The sequence below is a fragment of the Musa acuminata genome, chromosome BXJ2-3 (assembly GCF_036884655.1).
Source record: "Musa acuminata AAA Group cultivar baxijiao chromosome BXJ2-3, Cavendish_Baxijiao_AAA, whole genome shotgun sequence".
Taxonomy (NCBI): domain Eukaryota; kingdom Viridiplantae; phylum Streptophyta; class Magnoliopsida; order Zingiberales; family Musaceae; genus Musa; species Musa acuminata.
In genome coordinates this window covers 11,409,418-11,426,991 of record NC_088340.1, presented here as the reverse complement: position 1 = coordinate 11,426,991, position 17,574 = coordinate 11,409,418, and the positions used below count along the sequence as shown (strand labels likewise).

Below are 17,574 nucleotides of genomic sequence, written 5' to 3'. Positions count from 1 at the left end.
GTTGACTTTCCTTATTTAATTGCTTTTTTCCAGTCCACATTTCTGCTAGTTTTGAAGGCTTTATAAATCTGACTTCATTCTTTTTTAATCTGAGCTTATGATTTGTTTGAATCAGTCTCCGGAAGTGAAACCACGACGGATCCCAAGTGTTCGACACAATGACATGCAACTTGCAGAAAACAAAGGAAGCAACCCTCTTCATGCAAGATTACTGGGCAGCACGTCCGTCTTAAACTAGGCAGTGCAATCGCGAGTTCCTTCCTATATAATAGGCAGCGCCGCGGCTCCGGTCTTCACCACCCTCCACCATCACCCAACACAAGATGGCTGTGGTCCTCGGTGCCTCCGTGCTCCTCCTTGCTCTGTTGTGCATTGCCTTCGTCCCCAGCCACGGGGCGCTGCAAGTTGGGTTCTACAGTGGGAAATGCAACGGCACCGATGTGGAGGCGGCCATCAGAAGTGTCGTCGCTGCGCGCTTTGGTCGGGACAGTAGTATCGTCCCCGCCCTCCTCCGCTTGCACTTCCATGATTGCTTCGTCAGGGTAATCTCGAGTTCTCGACTTACCATATAATCTTCCTCGTTTGATATCGTAGTAATCGACTGCTTCTGTGTCAAAGGGATGCGACGCTTCGATACTGTTGGATGGGAGCGGAACCGAGAAGACTGCACCCCCCAACTTGAGCGTGAGAGGCTACGACCTCATCGATCAGGCGAAGACTGCACTGGAGAGTCGATGCCCGGGCGTCGTCTCCTGCGCCGATATCATTGCCGTGGCCACAAGAGATGCTGTCGTGCTGGTAAGCGTCCGTCTGCACAAGCTGTTCTTCACAGTTTCAACGATCTTATGTTCTCTCTTCGGTCATCGCAGGGTGGTGGGAGTCAATACACGTACGCGGTTCAAACGGGGAGGAGGGATGGCGTCGTCTCGCTGGCTTCCGAGGCGATTAGCAATCTCCCCGGCGCTTCCTTCTCCGCGTCGCAAGCTATCGCCGCGTTCGGGGCGAAGGGGCTTGGCGCTTCCGACATGGTTTTGCTGCTTGGTAACCTACTCTTCCACGGATGCTCGACCACATCTAGATCAACTGTAGTGGATCGTTAGCAACTCCTTTTGTGATCCGCAGGAGGTCACACTGTTGGCGTCACGCATTGCTCCTTCATCCGCAATCGTCTGTACAACTACAACGGGTCCGGAAAACCTGATCCGACCATGGATCCCGCTCTCGTCAACTTGCTTCGGTCGAGGTGCCCGCAGAGTTCGACGGTGGACAACACGGTCTTCCTCGACCACTCTACGCCCAGCACGGTGGACAACGGCTACTACAAGCAGATCCTAGCGAAGCGGGGGGTTCTCAAGGTCGACCAGAACATAGCCATGGACGGTGCCACCAACGCCACCGTCAGGTCGCTGGCCAACGGCGGATCCAGCTTCCCCAGCCTCTTCGGCAGGGCCATGGTGAAGATGGGCGCCATCCAGGTGCTCACCGGGACGCAGGGACAGATCCGGAAGTCTTGCCGCGTCGTCAAGAAATGAAAGCTACAACTCCACTGTAGCTCGGTGTTTCCTCTCGTTGGGTTTCGGAATTGCTCTTTGTCGGTGATAATAAACGATGTCTGCAACGATCGGCTTCTTAGGAGGGAGATGAGGTTGTGTTGATTGACAACATGCGTGTTTTGTGATGCGTGCCGTCTCATTATTTCTTTGATGAGGAATTTGTCGTTGTTATATTCACTGTTAAAGTTTACAAATATATTAAATGTTTTTCTTTAAGATTAAGTTTTTGGAATTATTGATCACTCCATTGTCTTGTGTCTTCTATGTTTTGAAAACTGGAAGCTATATGCATTTCCATGATGGAAAACGAAGGAAACATGGTGGCATCTTTTCCTGCTGCAATGGATGCTAAAGGTGGTGTGTGTCTTCCGACACAGACGAGGACAGAATCCCATGGCAGCAGAATGCTTTACCAAAAGCCGGTCTTTAAGTCAGTAACTCCAACTCCTTAGCACGGCAAACACACCAACCAGAAACATCTGTTCTTCCCCTCAGGGCATCTCAGTTGTTCATAACCACACGATAAATCACCAGAAATAGGTCCTTTAATAAACAATACATATGTCGATTTACCCGAAATTGGAGTTGCAAGCAAAATCGAAGAGGTGCACCGAAATGCTTCCTTTTACCCTCTGTGTTTGCAGCCTCAGATCTGCAAATGGTGGAGTGAAAAGCAGCCTCGAGCCAACCGAGGCTTTCTTTTTCTCCCCATCGTGAGAGATTGGTGGCGTCTCTGCCATCTTTTCCATTCACGTAACCCCTCCCCACCACACTGCCTTCTTTTTCCCAGCCCCCCTCATTATTCTCTCTGTTTCCGAGCACTGCACTGTGATGAGCTTTAAGGAAGGAAGGACCTAATTGGCTTCGCCAACTGGAGAAACCTTTGGTGCCTTCGAACAGCTGCCCGGAACACCTCCAGTTGCCCGGGGCGCACCAACCTCACGAGGAAGGCACGCGATTGGATGAGCGATATCGAGCAGGGAAAGTAAATACATATATGGTGTTTCGAATCGTGGACACCTTATTGATCGTCGGCTCTTCATCGGACGGTTGTGCGTCCCGCGTAGCCCCTCAATCGAATACAGGTCCTGCAAGCTGTGGGCCCGCGGCGCCGACCATCTTACGTGTCGCGACTCGGTTGGTCGTAAGAGGACACCGCGTCCTCACAGAGCCTTTTCCGATTGAATTTACCAGAACGCCCACCACGATTCTTCGCTGCCGGGGTTATTTGCACGAGGAGGAAAGGGTATTTTCGTGAAAGAGAGGATATACTGGCATATATCGTAATTTTCTCAAGATATCGGGGACAGGTATATCCTGAGGATTTAAGTGGAACGTGAGGCCAACGGCTGCTCTCTGTGTCTTTCTCTCTCTACGCCTCTGACCGTATCTCTATCTCGCTCTCGGCCGCTCCACCAAAGAAGCTTCTTTTTGGCCAAACCCCCAACCCTAGAGGGATTGGAGTGATCAATCGCCCTAACTCGTGTAGGGTTCTTGGAGATCCATCGATTCCTCCTTCACTCATGCGAGATTTGACGCCAAAGAGATCTTAATTCCATCTACAACGGTGGTAATCTTTGGGTAGGTACCGAGGGAAACAAAAAAAGAGATTGACGCGATGACGTTAATTGCCCTGGATTCGCTCCCCTTGGGGTTCCGATTCCAGCCCACGGATGAGGAGCTGGTTAATTACTACCTCAAGCCCAAGATCACTGGCCGGATCAGGTCCCAGATGGAGGTCATCCCCGAGATCGATGTCTGCAAGTGTGAACCGTGGGATCTTCCTGGTACTACCCTCTTTCTCCCGGTTCTTGTTCGTTCGTTTGTTTGTGGTGGGAACATTTGTGGTACAAGTGGAGATCTTGGTGTGGTTTATGATCGAGTTTGGTGGGCGTTCCGATGCAGATAAATCCGTTATTAAGTCGGACGATCCTGAGTGGTTCTTCTTTGCGCCCAAGGATCGCAAGTACCCGAACGGCCATCGGTCCAACCGAGCTACTGAGGCTGGTTACTGGAAGGCCACGGGGAAGGACCGGATCATACGGTCCAAGTCTTCCGCGGCGAAGAGTACCATTATCGGCATGAAGAAGACGCTGGTTTTTCATCGCGGGCGAGCTCCCAAGGGCGTCCGAACCCACTGGATTATGCACGAGTACCGAACTACTGAGCCCGAGTTCGAGTCTGGCGATCAGGTAGGGATTCCCTTGCTCCTACATAGACCGTGCCTGATCAGAGAGTCGTTGCCATCTTTTTTACGCTATGAGATAGAGCAAGATTGATTCTTATGTCGAGAAAAAGAGTCTTTTTCTTGAGCTGCCATTGAGGTGCTATGTAAATATGCTTGATTTCTATTAGGCAAATTGCTGCAGCTGTAACGTAGTTCCTTTTTGAGGGATCTACGGTATACGGGTTCATCAGTGGCAGCGAGAAGGTGCTATCAACAAAAAATATTGGGAAGTTTATTGCGAGTGATATGTTGGACTTAATAGTCCATTTGGACATAGCTCAAGTTCGAATTTATTAGGTTGTTCCTGATCTATCATTAGTGCCTTTTTTTTCTGTGTATTTACAGTATTTTCATTTGTGCAGGGTGGTTATGTTATTTATCGCTTATTCAGAAAGCCAGAAGAGAGGATTTCAACCTCGAAGGCAGATGAAATGGAGACAAATGGTTTCTCTCCGAGCCCAATTAAGTCCTCTCCTGGTGATACACAGCATGAAGCAGATGTGATGGATGACACTGAGACTCTGTTGAATGACTCTCCAAAGTCAGACTTGAAGGAAGAGCCAAAATCCTCGTCTGATTCTGTTCATAAGCAGCCCGCTGGTATCAAGAGACGAATGGTTGATAAAGTTGACTGTTCATCCGTAAAACCTGGGAGGAGTTATTGCAAACTGGATTCACCTGATGAAGAGATTGAAGTGGGAGAAAAGGTGCGGTTGAAATGACTATTTGTAAGTTTTACTTTTTCTTGTCTTATTTTCTCGTCGCTCAAGGTAATACACAAAATTGCAGGCTGATCCTCTACAGGATGCCTTAGCCAAGTTTTTTGACCCAGGGAATGAGCAAATAGATCGTGATGTTTTTCCCAACATCAGTTCCATAGAACTACCGGACACAAACTATACTTGCATGGGCAATGAAAACCAGGAATTTCAGATAGGATCCCTTCCGGTTGATAATGGTGATGAAGACCTTCTGAACGAATTCTTAATTTCAGCACTCAATCCTGACGATCTTTCTTCTGGTGCATCAATCTTTTCAAAAGATTCAGTTGCTGGAAATTTGCTAAAACCCAGTTTGTGGGACTCAGCATCATGCAAGGATAGCGGCACAAGCAGTGATATAGAAACTGAACCAGGTTTACCGCAGGTAAGGATGCTTACATCATAATCTGTGACCTGTATCAAAGAACCAGTATAATCCCTAATTTGTCATTTCCTTTTGTAATTCAGGGTGGTGCAGGTTTGGAAGCTTCCGAGTGGTTCTGCGGATCATCTCTTCTGCCAACCGATTCATCTCTTCTGCCAACCCAATTGAGCACTCTATACGAAAATGCAACTCTGCTACCTTATGACATTACTGGAACAGATATGTATTCCATTGATTCTGGTGCAGACTTGTTGCAAGATTTGTTTAATGGAATGTGGGAATTGAATAACCAGAAAACAGTATCAGATAGTAAGGATGATTCTGAGGGGACTGGAATCAAGATTGTGAGTCATCAAATGCAGCCTGTTCAGCCAAATTCAGACAATTTCTTTGTTCAGGGCACTGCAGCGAGAAGGATTCGTTTGCAATCCTCAATTTTGAAGGTGCCGTTTGCTGAACCTCTCAGTAGGAGTAATGATGAAGACGAAGCATCAACGACAAAAGCAAAAGGAGATATCTTGGGTACCATGGAGGAAGCAACTTCCAAGAAGAATACCATGAGAAACAGAGATGGTCCTGTGGAGACTGGACTTAAGATCAGGGATCAGCAATCTCCAAATGAGTTATTCGCACAGCAGGGCGAAACATCAACAAATGTCACTTGGTGTTATGAACTTCAATCAGGTTTTGATCATGAACCAAGTATCAGTAGTGACTATGGGATCAGATCAGGCAGAACAGAGGTGAGGAATCTTTGTCATTATGCATAAGGAAATGGCTGGCTTATCCGTCTTTAATTACAATCCAAACACTATTATCTGCAGGTGGAAGAACACGTGGGCGACAACATTTCTGAAGGAGAGGAGAGTGCTGTGCCTGCCTTACCAGACAAGCTGGACCAATCATCCATACTTGGTAAAGAAGATCAGAATTGATGCTTTCTTCTTATTGCATTCCGGTTCAGTTGATAGACTCCTGCTAACTATATATATATATATATTTTTTTTTTCTTTTTTTTGGTATTAGATACAGATGAAAAACCAAGTGGTTCAAGTGAGTACCAAATGCCGGACTCTGTGCTCAGGTTGAGAACAAAATCGACAAGCGACAGTGAGAATATGCATAAACACTCGCCCTCATGTCCAAAAGCATCTAGAGGCCATTCGGTCATAGTTTATATGATGTATTTGGTTCTCTCAGTGGTACTTTTGCTGCTGTGTTTTGGAATACGGAGGTGCATGAGCCCTCTTAGTGTTCAGCTATAAGGCAGCAGCTGCATAGTTGTTATTACATAGGTTTTGCTTGGTCTGGTCATGTAAAATTGCACCCTTGTGGTGTTCAGTTTGTATCATCCTAGTTTGTTTATGCTAACCTTTTTCTAGCTTGTTCATCACAGTGTTGTATTCCCTCGCTGGCTAATCAAATGCTACACGGTTGGAGATAGTATTGCTCGAGTAGATCCAAGTTAAATGGATAAACTCGGCAACCATTCTGATCCTTCTATTATGAATGGCTTCAAAATGCCTCCTACCTCTTGCGAGTGCCGTGCCTCTAGCAAGACTTGGGCAGCGAGTGTAGCAGCTCTCTGAAACTGATGCCTCTTGTTGTTTCGAGGTGCATATGTTATTATCCCGACCTACCTGATGGTCCTTACCACGTACGGCATCTCATTCTCACCAAAATTTCCTATTTCCCTTCCTCGAGATTATTAGGTTCATCGAGGATCCTGAAGCATCCATATCAAGTCATCTTTTATTTCCAACGTGGGGTTAAATGGGAGGTCGTAATAGATGGCGACTGATTCCTAACACACTTTTATTAGTTACCGGTGGAGCAGATAGCCACGCCACCGGATGATTCAGTGCAAGAATGCCCGGTGTCTCTCTTCTCCTCTCGACGGAGGTCGCATGCAGGAAAAGAAAGAAAGAAAGAAATCACGTTGTTGGAGACTCTGAGGTGGCGCGAGCAACTCTTTCTCCATCATATGCTTTCCACTGCCGATGGCTCGCCCTTCAGCAGCAGCCTTGCTGTTGACATGCAACAACTCCTCCAGAAGCCAATAGCGCAAATGCATGCACACATAAGTAGTATTTCCAGCCCGTGATAAGAAACAATGCTTTGTTTTTGTTTTGTTTTGTGTTTTGAATCCATGAATGTTCTTCGATTATTTAGAGTAAGTATTTTGTATAATGCAATATCTTTAGTTACACAAAAATCATTCAAATATTCTTTTTTTATTTTTTGATAAAGTATTATTAAATCTTCATTTGCATCCTCTAGCACCAAAAACCCTAATCAATCTCACATTAAAGATGGACAAAGATTTAGATTGATTTATAAGGGTTTGATGTGTATATTATTGTTAACTTGAAATATTGAGACATATTTCAATAATGATTTATGTGTCCCCCAATACTAATTTAGTATCCACCTTACTTGATGAAATAATTATAACCTAATAATTTGGTTAAATCTGAACCAATAAGTTTCCTCATCAAATCCTAAACATTAAGCCATCACAACAAACCACAGTAAGCACAGAATGTTCTCCAACATTCTTCAAGCTTTATGATTCAGTAAAAGAACTTTCAGGCCTAACTCATCACGGATGTTATTGTTCTTTCTGTGCATACTATGCTGGTCGACTAATCTTCGTACGATATTATGAGAAGATATATGATGACAATTTAGATTCAAGGAGAGCTACAGCTGCTATAGCCGCGTTCATGGAGCTCATGCAAGCATGCGATATAAAGGCGGACTCACTGCACAGAAACAATCCTTTCCTTTGTTCCTGAGATGCCCTAACTCTCTGCCTACCTTCTTTTTGGCCACTGCACAGTGACAAGGATGAAAGCCACCCTTGCATCTTCTTCTTCCTCCTGCAGAAAACATATGCAGAAAATAATCAATGACCATGCATGTCAATTTCACTTGTGCGTTGTAGCCATTGCACCACAGAGTTAGTGATGAGCAACAAAGCCAATGTCTCTCTCTCTCTCTCTCTCTCTCTCTCTCTCTCTCTCTCTCTACAGAAACCAATTCCAATCTTCCATTTTCTCCATCCTCATATGCATCAAAGACAATTCAGATGACAAGAGTATGCAGCACCAGAACTTTCTCAGATGGCATGACTGGGGATTAGTAAGTATAACATGATGAGACCAGCAGTAGTGGTCATAGTTGACATGGATGCAAGTATTAACATGATATGACGATTGTTGCTATGATCTGATGCACCACATAGCAAGCAAAAAGCTGAGGGTCTATAAGATTAAATCTACAGTTAGTGCTCTTTGACCTCCTAAATTTGTATGGCCTAAACCTTGACATTAGTTTGAGAGATTGAGATGTTGATCAACATATGGATTTTTGATACTGCTAGATAAGCAAAGAACAATCTTCAAGATGCATAGTGGATCTCCATGGATCAGGAGGATCATGCTGTGATGAATACTGTAGTTCATTCTTCCACCCTATACATGCTAATGACTCCATTTTCTCCAACAACATGAAAGAACATTCAGTGGCACATTCACATTCTTTGTGGCCTAATCAATTGTCCAAAAAATGCAGACTTTGCCTCACATCTCAAGAAGTTTCAGTTATCATCTCAAGAAATCACATAGAGATATTGTATCTATCCTATATGGTTCAATAAATTTGGTGTTTTCTCTCATTTAAGTAGAGTTGGATTGATGGAATACCTAGCAATGCTTATTAGATCTAAGAAAGTTGCAGTATTTAAGACTATGATTTTGCATGATATCATAGTTTCCATAGGCCTTAGATATAATATGTTTATAATTGCATTAAGCATATAGGTTAGTAGAAGCTACATACAAATAATAATCAGATAATTAAGTAGCTTTAAGGCAAACAAAAGCAAAGTAGCTTACACTTGCTTGCAAAAGCTCCTAAACCTGTCATAATTCATAGGGGTTGATCCAATTGCAAATAATTACCTGATGCAGGCAAAATATCAAATATAGAAAATGAACTGAATAATCACAAAAGGGATATATAAGGTTCTTTCCAGTTGTCCAAAGAAAGAGTCTTGTCTAATACTCAATAAAACATATTAGTAAGCCTCACTAAAAGTACTACTACAGTTTTTCCTGCTACCAAAATAACAAGTGAAAGTGCTTGGGGCTATTTTTCCTATCATAGATGGCTCTAAATTAGTGTAAATTATTCTTTGTAATGTAATTCTTCCAAGTATATATACATGTATATTTGTGTGTGTGTGTGTGTGTGTATATATATATATGTTCATTTGCTTGAGTTAGTTCATGATAATTGAAAAGTATTACTAGTTATAGATCAAAGAAACTTATTTGCTGATAAATATGCCAATTACATTATATGGAAAAGATAGGGAATCAAATTATGCTCTCATAAAAAATTGGAGGATAATAATGAATGAGTCTCTGACATGCTTAAATGTATACTCAAATATGGTAGCAATTGGTAAGCATATTCCTTGTTCCTACAATATCAACATGCATAATTGAGATATTCAAACATGTGCATATGAGCCTATGTAAGATTGCATTCATATGCAGTATTAAGTGTATTATGTATGTTTAATTCATATCTCACAACAGCAAACCAGTTATTGTTTGAAATGCATTAAACATTAAATGCTAGTCTCTTTTGCAAGAAAGCACTACACAGATAAAGGAAAGAGTCTAATATTCTACAAGAAATCTTTAGGAGTTGCCAATTGCAGCAATATAAACAAAAAAAAAAGGAAAGGAGAAAAATTGTACTGTATATATATCCATTATCTTTACAATCCATATCTAACATAGTAAAAAGAAATCAAGATATTTGACCATGCATGTTGGTGCATAAATAATGCAACATGTTTATAACAATTAAGGCTTCCCAATGGATCCAAATTTTCACAAGGCCTGAGGGTTTCTCTATGAGAGATCTAACCTGGCATGCCACTGATAGTACTCCTTGGGCAATGGTCTGTAAGGCAATCAGGCTGCAAGAAACCTGCCAAGAACAAGAAAACAGATCGCAGAATCACACAAGAATTGAGGTTTAGGGAGGAAGAATTATAGAGGAAGGTGGTAAGTTGGAGAGTGAAGCAGAAGATGCATCATCATGTACAATTGAATCAAAAAGTTTCAGATGAACAAATCAAATACAGAAATGACATCCCTCCCTTCTTCTCTCTCTCATCTAACACATCACGAGGTCTTCAATTTAGTAGCCATGTTTCAGGAAATCAAAAGACTGGCCAAATACTGAGGCTTATTTCTACTGAGGAAGATGTGATGGTGGCAGATGAGAAGTAGAAAGGATATGATCAGGGTCTCTTCATCTTCTTCCTTCTTCCCTGTCACTGCACCCGAAGTGGGAGTGCATGGAGGTCTGCCTCCTCTCTGTGGAGATGTCGGTGGACTCATCACTTTCAGTCCTCCACTGACAAGGAGGCAGCAATGGAGAGTTCTTTCTGTCCTCCGTCTCTGGGCACTCTAGGTTTACTCCGAACAGCCTGATCCGCTTTGGCTCAGCAGCGGCGAGGACCACCGGCACCGAGTCCAAAACCGCGGGCATGGACCCCATGTCGGCTCTACCTGCGGCAGCTTGCGCTCCAACATGCTGCGGGGGCACCACCGATCCGTAGTAGAAGTGCGGCAGCCAGCTCCCGCGCAGGGGCGGCGCCGTGGAAGCTATGAGGACGCCCTGATGTCCTACTGGCCGAGGGCGGTGCCTGCGGCGCTGCAGGTCAATGAAGAGGCGTCGACGCTGGCCGGCCTCTCCGGAGCGAGCGCGGAAGAACGACACGGTGTCGCCGGCATCGAGCTGCTTCTCCTTGACGAAGCGGCACCACCCCTTGGTTATGACGTAGCTCTGGCTGCTGCTCCAGTAGGAGTAGCGGAAGCACCATTGCTTGCCGGCGCCGTCCTCGAAGAACAGCACGAGGCCCTTGTCCGCAAAAGCCGGCTCCAAGGGGAAGAACCTCTCCGCGTGCTGCTTCGGGATCACAAGGCGGTTCAGCTTGCCGACGTCGCTGGGCGTTACCACCTTGTCAAACATGTGCTCACGGTCCAGAAGTCGGGCCGGCGCTCGTCGTACAAGCTCCGCCACCGATGGGATCCACAAGAAAGAGGAAGAAGAGGGAGTCTCTACTCCAAATCCCTCCATTAGCTAGCTGACCTTCTTTGAAAGAACCACAAAACTAGCTAGGCCTGATCTCCTATATGCTGAGCCTTCTCTTTCCTTTTGTTTCCTGATATGATAGGGCTGACTCCAAAAAAGATAGATCAGCGGAGGCTCAGAGATGAATCTGTGTGCTACTGACCCCTAAAGAGAGAGAGAGAGAGAGAGAGAGGCTTCCTCGATCTGCCTAACATGCTACCCTAGCAGCCTGCCTAAAGAAGGTGGGTGAATTTAGCAGCATCAGCCTGGTCAAGATGGAAAGAGGCTGAGGAAAAAGAAAGAAGAGGAAAACGGTGAGAAAAGAAGAAGGCCAAGAGCATCTGAGATGATAAGAAAGAGAGAGAGGGAGAGAGAAGAAAAGGGGACCATGAACAACCCTGCATAGTCTCATCATCCGAGGGCATACTCATCACCATATGCAGGTCTCTTTGGATGGTGACAGCATCAGCTCGGGGTTCATCCGGCAAAGCAAGACAAATGGGGAGGCCACGCAAAACTAGTTTAAGTAGCAGGACATGACCATATGGTCTTGTTTATATGGTGTCTACAAGGATGTCTTATCTACCATCACATGTAAACTCAGAGGACGCTCAGCAGAGAGAACAGCAGAGTCTGATCAGCAGATGATAAGATAGATCAGAGAGAGAGAGAGAGATTAGTTATGGTGGCAGGAATAGATCCGGAGCAGGCAGGAATAGATACGGAGCAGCAGCAGTGGTCTCTTGTAGCTTTGCTGTGGTTTTTCGGGGGTGCCTTTTGACTTTTTGGGCGCATGGGGTTTGGTACTGTGACCCTCTATCCAAGATAAGAAGTGGAGTGGAGAAGAACACGCAATAATAGGACATGCAATTCTTACAGGCATTATGTAATCGAAAGAAAAGAGAAAAAGAAATCATGTACGTAATGATATCATAAGTTGATGCTTATCAACTTGTATAATAATTCTAATATACTTTCTTAGATTATTGAAAGAGTAAAAAATAAAAATAAAAAGCGCAAATGAAAAAATAATGGAAGAAATGTGATAGACCACAAATCTTAATTGCAGATATTACGAATATTTATCGTTTCTTTCTCCATCGTTTAAGGCTTCTCCACAGTTGGAGCACAAAACCCATAAACCTCTCATTTAATGTCCATTCCTTTTTCCCCAACCCCAACTTCTTCTTGAAACTTCACTTGAAGATGCTGCTCAAACTTCTTCATGTCGAGTTCTTGGTGTAATCCACATGTCCATACAATCTGTACAATGATCAATAATCCACATGTCCCCATTAAACAAACACCTCTTTGTTATCTCAGTCTTCCCAGCTGATAGGCATGTCCATGACAAAGCTCATAGTTTGTCCCTTCCATCTCATACACCTCCTCGTTTCTGCCATGAAAGAGAAAGATCATTGTAGTGCCAAGACTTGTGAACCCTATGAACCAGGTGGGGGATGGCCATGAAGCTTGAAGAGAGAGAGAGAGAGAGGTTGAGAGAGAGAGAGAGAGACCTTGCCTACCCTCTCTCACTTGTCTTGATCTCTGTCATCACTTATCTTTGGACGATATTAGACCTTGGACCACTGTAGTCCCCCCTCCCTTGGCTTGTTCCAGTTTGTTGCGCCGCTCGTTTCTTCCCTTCTTACACATTAGAACGACAGAAACCAAGCCATGTTAAGCTTCACAACCTACAGTGACTGCTCTCAGAGGCAATGCAAGGGCTCAGACAAGAAGGCGTTGTGATCTTTACCGATGTGAAAGCCGTAGAAATGTACTACTGTTGGCTGTTCATCAGTGAATGAGAGACCTGAACTACTTTTGTACGAATTGGAGTAATCATTAGGGTAATGAGTAAAGAATGTGTATAAGATAGCCTGTCACTGTATTACACTTTGGATTTCCATATCATATATTTCTGTGTCTTGTTTTCTTTCCTCAACTAATACTTTTGACTCAAGCACTGCGATGTGTATGAGTCCTTGATCTTATCTTTTGAAGATAAGCATAGCTTAGGCCAAATCTTAATGCATCGTGATGAGTCATTTGATTCCATCGATACCAAATGCATGAGCCGATGGATTAATTAACATATTCACTTCGTTTGACATAAATTATTATTCAAAATATTTAATCTAAAATTAATAATAATATATTTACCAAACTCTTATAAATCAATATTAGTCTTATCTACTTTCTATATTATTCCTTTTGATTTTCGGTTTCAAAATATTACGAGACATATACTCAAAGTTTTCCTCGTGAATTATAATAAGATATTGGGCTTCAGCTTCATAAATTGGGCTTCTATTTTGGGCCGATATGGGACTTGAGCTGATGAGTTGGGCCTACATGTTGGGTCTATATGGGCCGTCTCACCCTATGGCTCGTAGTCTCGTGAGGTAGCCGTATACGTATTCCGCAAGAATACGTACCGTAAAGTGCCGACGATGCGGTCTTTATTTGGGGGGTTAGGGTTTCCATTTCGATTGCTCTACTCCTCTTACCCGCCTCTGCTTCGGCCATTACCAGGTGGAGGAAGGATTGTATAGGAATGGATCCTTTTGGGTCCTCCGCACCGTCGAGCGGGGCGTCGTCGGGTCCGTCTGCTGAGGCCATGATGGAGCAGATCAAGACCCAGCTTGCTCAGGCCTACGCCAAGGAGTTCCTCGAGGTCCCTATTTTTTGTCTCCTGCTTTTCTTGAATGTTTGGATGCATCGTTTCTTGAGAAATTGTTATGTGAACTATTAATTGGTAGAAATTACTGTACCAAAAATCTTGTTGGACGATGATTTTTGTGGATGGGTTGAGTTTAAGATGTATTTGGTGGGATCAGCAAAGAATCATGAAAGAGTTGAATTTGCTTGCATTTGACTTTAGTTTGCTTATAAACAATTGCATACATGAGGGAAAAAATAGCATTCTGGAATTGAAGTGGGGTGCCTTCTCCAGTGTGTGGAGTTAACTGTTCTGTTCTGTAGTGGCTGTGAAAGTGTTGATATCACATTTTTGTGTGATCTATGTGAAAGTTTTGATATCGCATTTTTGTGTGATCTGATTGTTAGTGTTTCTTGAATCTTGTAATAATCTTTGATATTAATATGTTTCAATCCGATCTCAGCAGGATTTCTAGAAAGTCATTTAGATGTCTAGTGCTGGAATAGTTGACCTCTTGAATATAATGCACATGTATTGTTAATTTGAGTCAATCAAGAGATAGACATATTGTTTTTCTTCAATCACCAAAAATTATTAGGAATTGAGGATGATTCTGCTCCTTGGGGTTGCAGAAAAGCAAATGGATATACAACTAAACAATGTGTTCAAATTTTTTATCGTAAATCATTTAACCCAATGGAATCAAAGTTACAAGACATTCCTTGGACTATAATCATCTGATGGACCAAGATTTAACTTGGAGATACATGATTCCAAAGGGATTACTGAAAGAATATAGTTTATTAACAGTTCCTCAATTGCTTGATAATGACTCAAAACAAATTTTGCTGCATACAGATTGATGTCACATATGCCTTCTGTGTCTAAGGTCTCAATATTACTTGAATGCCCAAGAAAGCTCAAGAATGAATTAGAAATAATGGCATTATTTGTTAATAGGGATGCCTATGTTCAGAAAAACAAGGCTTTATGCCTCTTTCGATCAGGGCCAGACAAAACTTTTACTTTTTTGTTTCTAGATTGAATTAAACTATGTGAAAACGTGCAAGATAAATTTATTGCAAAGTTGACATGCTTTGACATGAACTTGATGTAGAGCACTTTCAGAGGTCAGTATGCATTTTTACTATATTGTGAAGTTTCTATACATCCTTTGGTCATTTTATTGTAAAGTTGCCACATGTTCTTCAACTACTATGTTTTGATGTTGTCAATTGTCACATGTCATTTGAATTAAACAGGCAATAATTCTGTATTTTTAAGCTGTGACATTTTAATAACAATGTTTTAGTAAGTTGCACAGGAACACATAATAAAAGAAATTTATTTAAAATATAAAACAACTTGTGTGCGGCATGAATCGTCCACTAGCATAAGAACAATTTGAGAACCCCAACACATTTTTTGACAATCATAATTAACAAAGGGTTGGCATAAGTCACATTTGCTGGTAATGAAAGCATTACAAACAGAATAGGGAACAGTTGACAGATTAATTACCTTGCTTTTGTGATGCAAATGACGGAACCTGCTTGATGTTTCTGGATCAAGGTTCAAAAGATTATGACAGATTCATGAGTGATACAGAATTTGGAGGGTTGGTTTTCGTGGATCAGTAGATGAGAATTAGTGACAATTTATGATAATGGGTAAGGTTGCCTCAGTCTGCTGGATTGATTAGGAGTTATTGGGCTTGGTTAAGAATGTGCCTGAATCAATCAATATCCTTCGGAGGTTACTAAAATCGATTATAACTGCATAGTATCTATTAATTAGCCCAGGATCAAACATATTGACTGAGATCAACTGAATTAGTCAGAATTGCTTGGATTGGATATGCTGATCCCAAATGAAGTTGTTTGTTGCAACATATTTAAAGAATTTCAGTCTGATTTTCCAAAGAATGGTTTAGTTGCCCAATTGTGGTGCAGGTTAAAGAACCATCACCAGAATTCACTATAAATCCCTAGAAAAAATTAGGTAGAGCTTCAAATTTGTTAGATCCAGCTTGCAAGAATTAAGTTGCATCTTCTTCCTCGAACCAATAACTATTATATTTTGTTAAGGTTTTCTTCTTCTTCTTGGGCATTGCAAATTTGCAAGTTTCTTGCTTATTGATGTCATGACTTATGTACTGATTGCTATCATTTCAAATTTTATATGCTGCGAAATTCTGTACTGGTAATGTCTTATATATAAGTGAGCAGAAAATAGCAGTCAGGTTGTAGATATGTAATATCAGATGTTGAAGGTGTGGAATGAACCTGCTGAATTTTTTGGTCACTCTGCTGAATTTATCATGATTTGATGCAGAAATATTATGTTTTGTAAGACACTGTTTAACTTGTTGTTAACCGCATTATGGTGGCTACTACAAGTAGCATCATCTGATAGGTCCTGTTGAAGTAATTTATCCACTTCCGGAGTTCAGAGTTTTAATTATGATTTTCAGGTATTTTAATGGAACTAGGAGAAATGAATTAAGAATTAGCTGACTGGTTTGCTAATTAATTAGCAATGGCACTTCGTTGAACCTCTCTGCTAAACACATTGGCCTTGTCTTTTTTAAGATATGCACACCTCTCTCTTTAAAAAAAGGGAGAAAATGTCATCCTGTCCCATGTATTTTTTGTTCATAAATGAAGTCATATTCTGCACACGTCTTGTCATCTTTTCATCTCTGTACGCTGAACACATGCTTGTTGGCAGATCTAAGCTACTGTCTTCAGTGCAATAATTAAAACCACCTCACAGGATAGGTGGAAATGTGGTTGACCTGTTGATGGAACTTTGGATTTTTTTTCGTTGCTGTTGCATGTTTATGACTCAATCGGTGGCCTTCTTGATTATGCCTGTGGTATATATTTACTGATGTAAACTCCATTTTGACTTCAGGAACTTCCTCAATTTTGAGAATTGTGCCATATGCAGTGTCATATTAATGGAAAATGAAATAGATGACAGTGGCGATGGTTTAAAATTTTCATTCATGGTTCTCCATTCTTTTTGCACTTGTTCATGTGATAGGGTCAATGTTTGATACCTATGTTATTGGTCAATGTTACTGATGGTACTTGGTTACCTTCTTGCTGCTTACATGTTCCACTCTTTTCGGTTATGCAGACTGTGGGAAGCAAGTGTTTTGCAAAGTGCATAACAAAACCGGGTACGAGCATCAGCGGGAGTGAAAGCAGTTGCATCTCTAGGTGCATCGATCGATACATTGAAGCTACTGGAATAATAAGCCGATCTCTGTTCAGCTCCCCCCACTAGTTTCCGGGACTCGAGTTCTGAGTTACTAGAAGAGATGATGAAAATGATGAAGAGATGCCTTGATGATTATAAACAGATTTTACCTACTTTGATATGCCAGTTTGGACTATAATTCTTGAACATTTCTTGCATTAGATTCGGCCAATTTTATCTACATCGAATAGTGCTTTTTCTTATCTGGATAGGAATTTTATTCTGTGAAATGGATATCTTGGTTCTGACGTAAAGTGATAGTGAACTTGTTATTGTTGGTCCTGGGTGGAAAATTTGGGCCCCATCTTTAACTACTTGTTCACTCTGATGATGGGAGGCGAATGGATACCGGAGAGTGCTGTTAACGACCGCGTGGGACCGACATGGGTTTCTCTCCAGTCATGAGGCGGGTAAATTTGATTGGTAACGCATCGAAGGGACGTGGAATAAAGCCACGAATCGCCATCGCGGAATCCACCGTTCTCTCTTGGATCGGCTCGTTCCCACACAAAACAGTCCTTCCTTTTTGGGGCTTCACAGAGAGACCGAGGAGATCCGAA

The 17,574-nt window shown here is 42.5% G+C and overlaps 4 protein-coding genes across 5 annotated transcripts; 3 read left to right on the top strand and 1 right to left on the bottom strand.

Moving 5' to 3' along the window:
• Positions 1-283: 283 nt before the first annotated feature.
• On the top strand, positions 284-1,769 carry LOC103973092 (peroxidase 60). The gene is made up of 4 exons (XM_009387562.3): positions 284-542; positions 619-798; positions 870-1,041; positions 1,123-1,769. The coding sequence occupies exons 1-4, from the start codon at positions 324-326 to the stop codon at positions 1,530-1,532; spliced, it is 981 nt and encodes a 326-aa protein (XP_009385837.2). The 5' UTR covers positions 284-323; the 3' UTR covers positions 1,533-1,769.
• A 1,137-nt stretch (positions 1,770-2,906) lies between these two features.
• On the top strand, positions 2,907-6,319 carry LOC103973093 (protein NTM1-like 9). 2 transcript variants are annotated; one of them, XM_009387564.3, is made up of 7 exons: positions 2,907-3,340; positions 3,459-3,745; positions 4,143-4,487; positions 4,570-4,926; positions 5,010-5,669; positions 5,751-5,841; positions 5,959-6,319. In XM_009387564.3, exons 1-7 carry the CDS (start codon positions 3,172-3,174, stop codon positions 6,189-6,191), a joined length of 2,142 nt encoding a protein of 713 aa, XP_009385839.2. In that variant the 5' UTR covers positions 2,907-3,171; the 3' UTR covers positions 6,192-6,319. The 2 variants fall into 2 exon arrangements, with proteins under 2 accessions (XP_009385839.2, XP_009385838.2); XM_009387563.3 differs by having other exon boundaries at positions 2,908-3,340; positions 5,953-6,319.
• A 3,941-nt stretch (positions 6,320-10,260) lies between these two features.
• On the bottom strand, positions 10,261-11,091 carry LOC135607529 (B3 domain-containing transcription factor NGA1-like). Its single transcript, XM_065099467.1, has one exon. The coding sequence runs from the start codon at positions 11,089-11,091 to the stop codon at positions 10,261-10,263; it is 831 nt and encodes a 276-aa protein (XP_064955539.1).
• A 2,480-nt stretch (positions 11,092-13,571) lies between these two features.
• LOC135607406 (mitochondrial import inner membrane translocase subunit Tim13-like) lies at positions 13,572-17,217 on the top strand. Its single transcript, XM_065099203.1, has 2 exons — positions 13,572-13,762; positions 16,892-17,217. Exons 1-2 carry the CDS (start codon positions 13,643-13,645, stop codon positions 17,039-17,041), a joined length of 270 nt encoding a protein of 89 aa, XP_064955275.1. The 5' UTR covers positions 13,572-13,642; the 3' UTR covers positions 17,042-17,217.
• Positions 17,218-17,574: the final 357 nt, after the last annotated feature.

Coding starts and splice junctions, on each gene's coding strand:
- LOC103973093 (XM_009387563.3), top strand. CDS start 3,172: ATGACGTTAATTGCCCTGGATTCGCTCCCCTTGGGGTTCCGATTCCAG. Junction 3,341..3,458: donor TGAACCGTGGGATCTTCCTG/GTACTACCCTCT, acceptor GTTCCGATGCAG/ATAAATCCGTTATTAAGTCG. Junction 4,488..4,569: donor AGATTGAAGTGGGAGAAAAG/GTGCGGTTGAAA, acceptor ACAAAATTGCAG/GCTGATCCTCTACAGGATGC.
- LOC135607406 (XM_065099203.1), top strand. CDS start 13,643: ATGGATCCTTTTGGGTCCTCCGCACCGTCGAGCGGGGCGTCGTCGGGT. Junction 13,763..16,891: donor ACGCCAAGGAGTTCCTCGAG/GTCCCTATTTTT, acceptor TCGGTTATGCAG/ACTGTGGGAAGCAAGTGTTT.
- LOC103973092 (XM_009387562.3), top strand. CDS start 324: ATGGCTGTGGTCCTCGGTGCCTCCGTGCTCCTCCTTGCTCTGTTGTGC. Junction 799..869: donor CAAGAGATGCTGTCGTGCTG/GTAAGCGTCCGT, acceptor CGGTCATCGCAG/GGTGGTGGGAGTCAATACAC. Junction 1,042..1,122: donor CGACATGGTTTTGCTGCTTG/GTAACCTACTCT, acceptor TGTGATCCGCAG/GAGGTCACACTGTTGGCGTC.
- LOC135607529 (XM_065099467.1), bottom strand. CDS start 11,091: ATGGAGGGATTTGGAGTAGAGACTCCCTCTTCTTCCTCTTTCTTGTGG.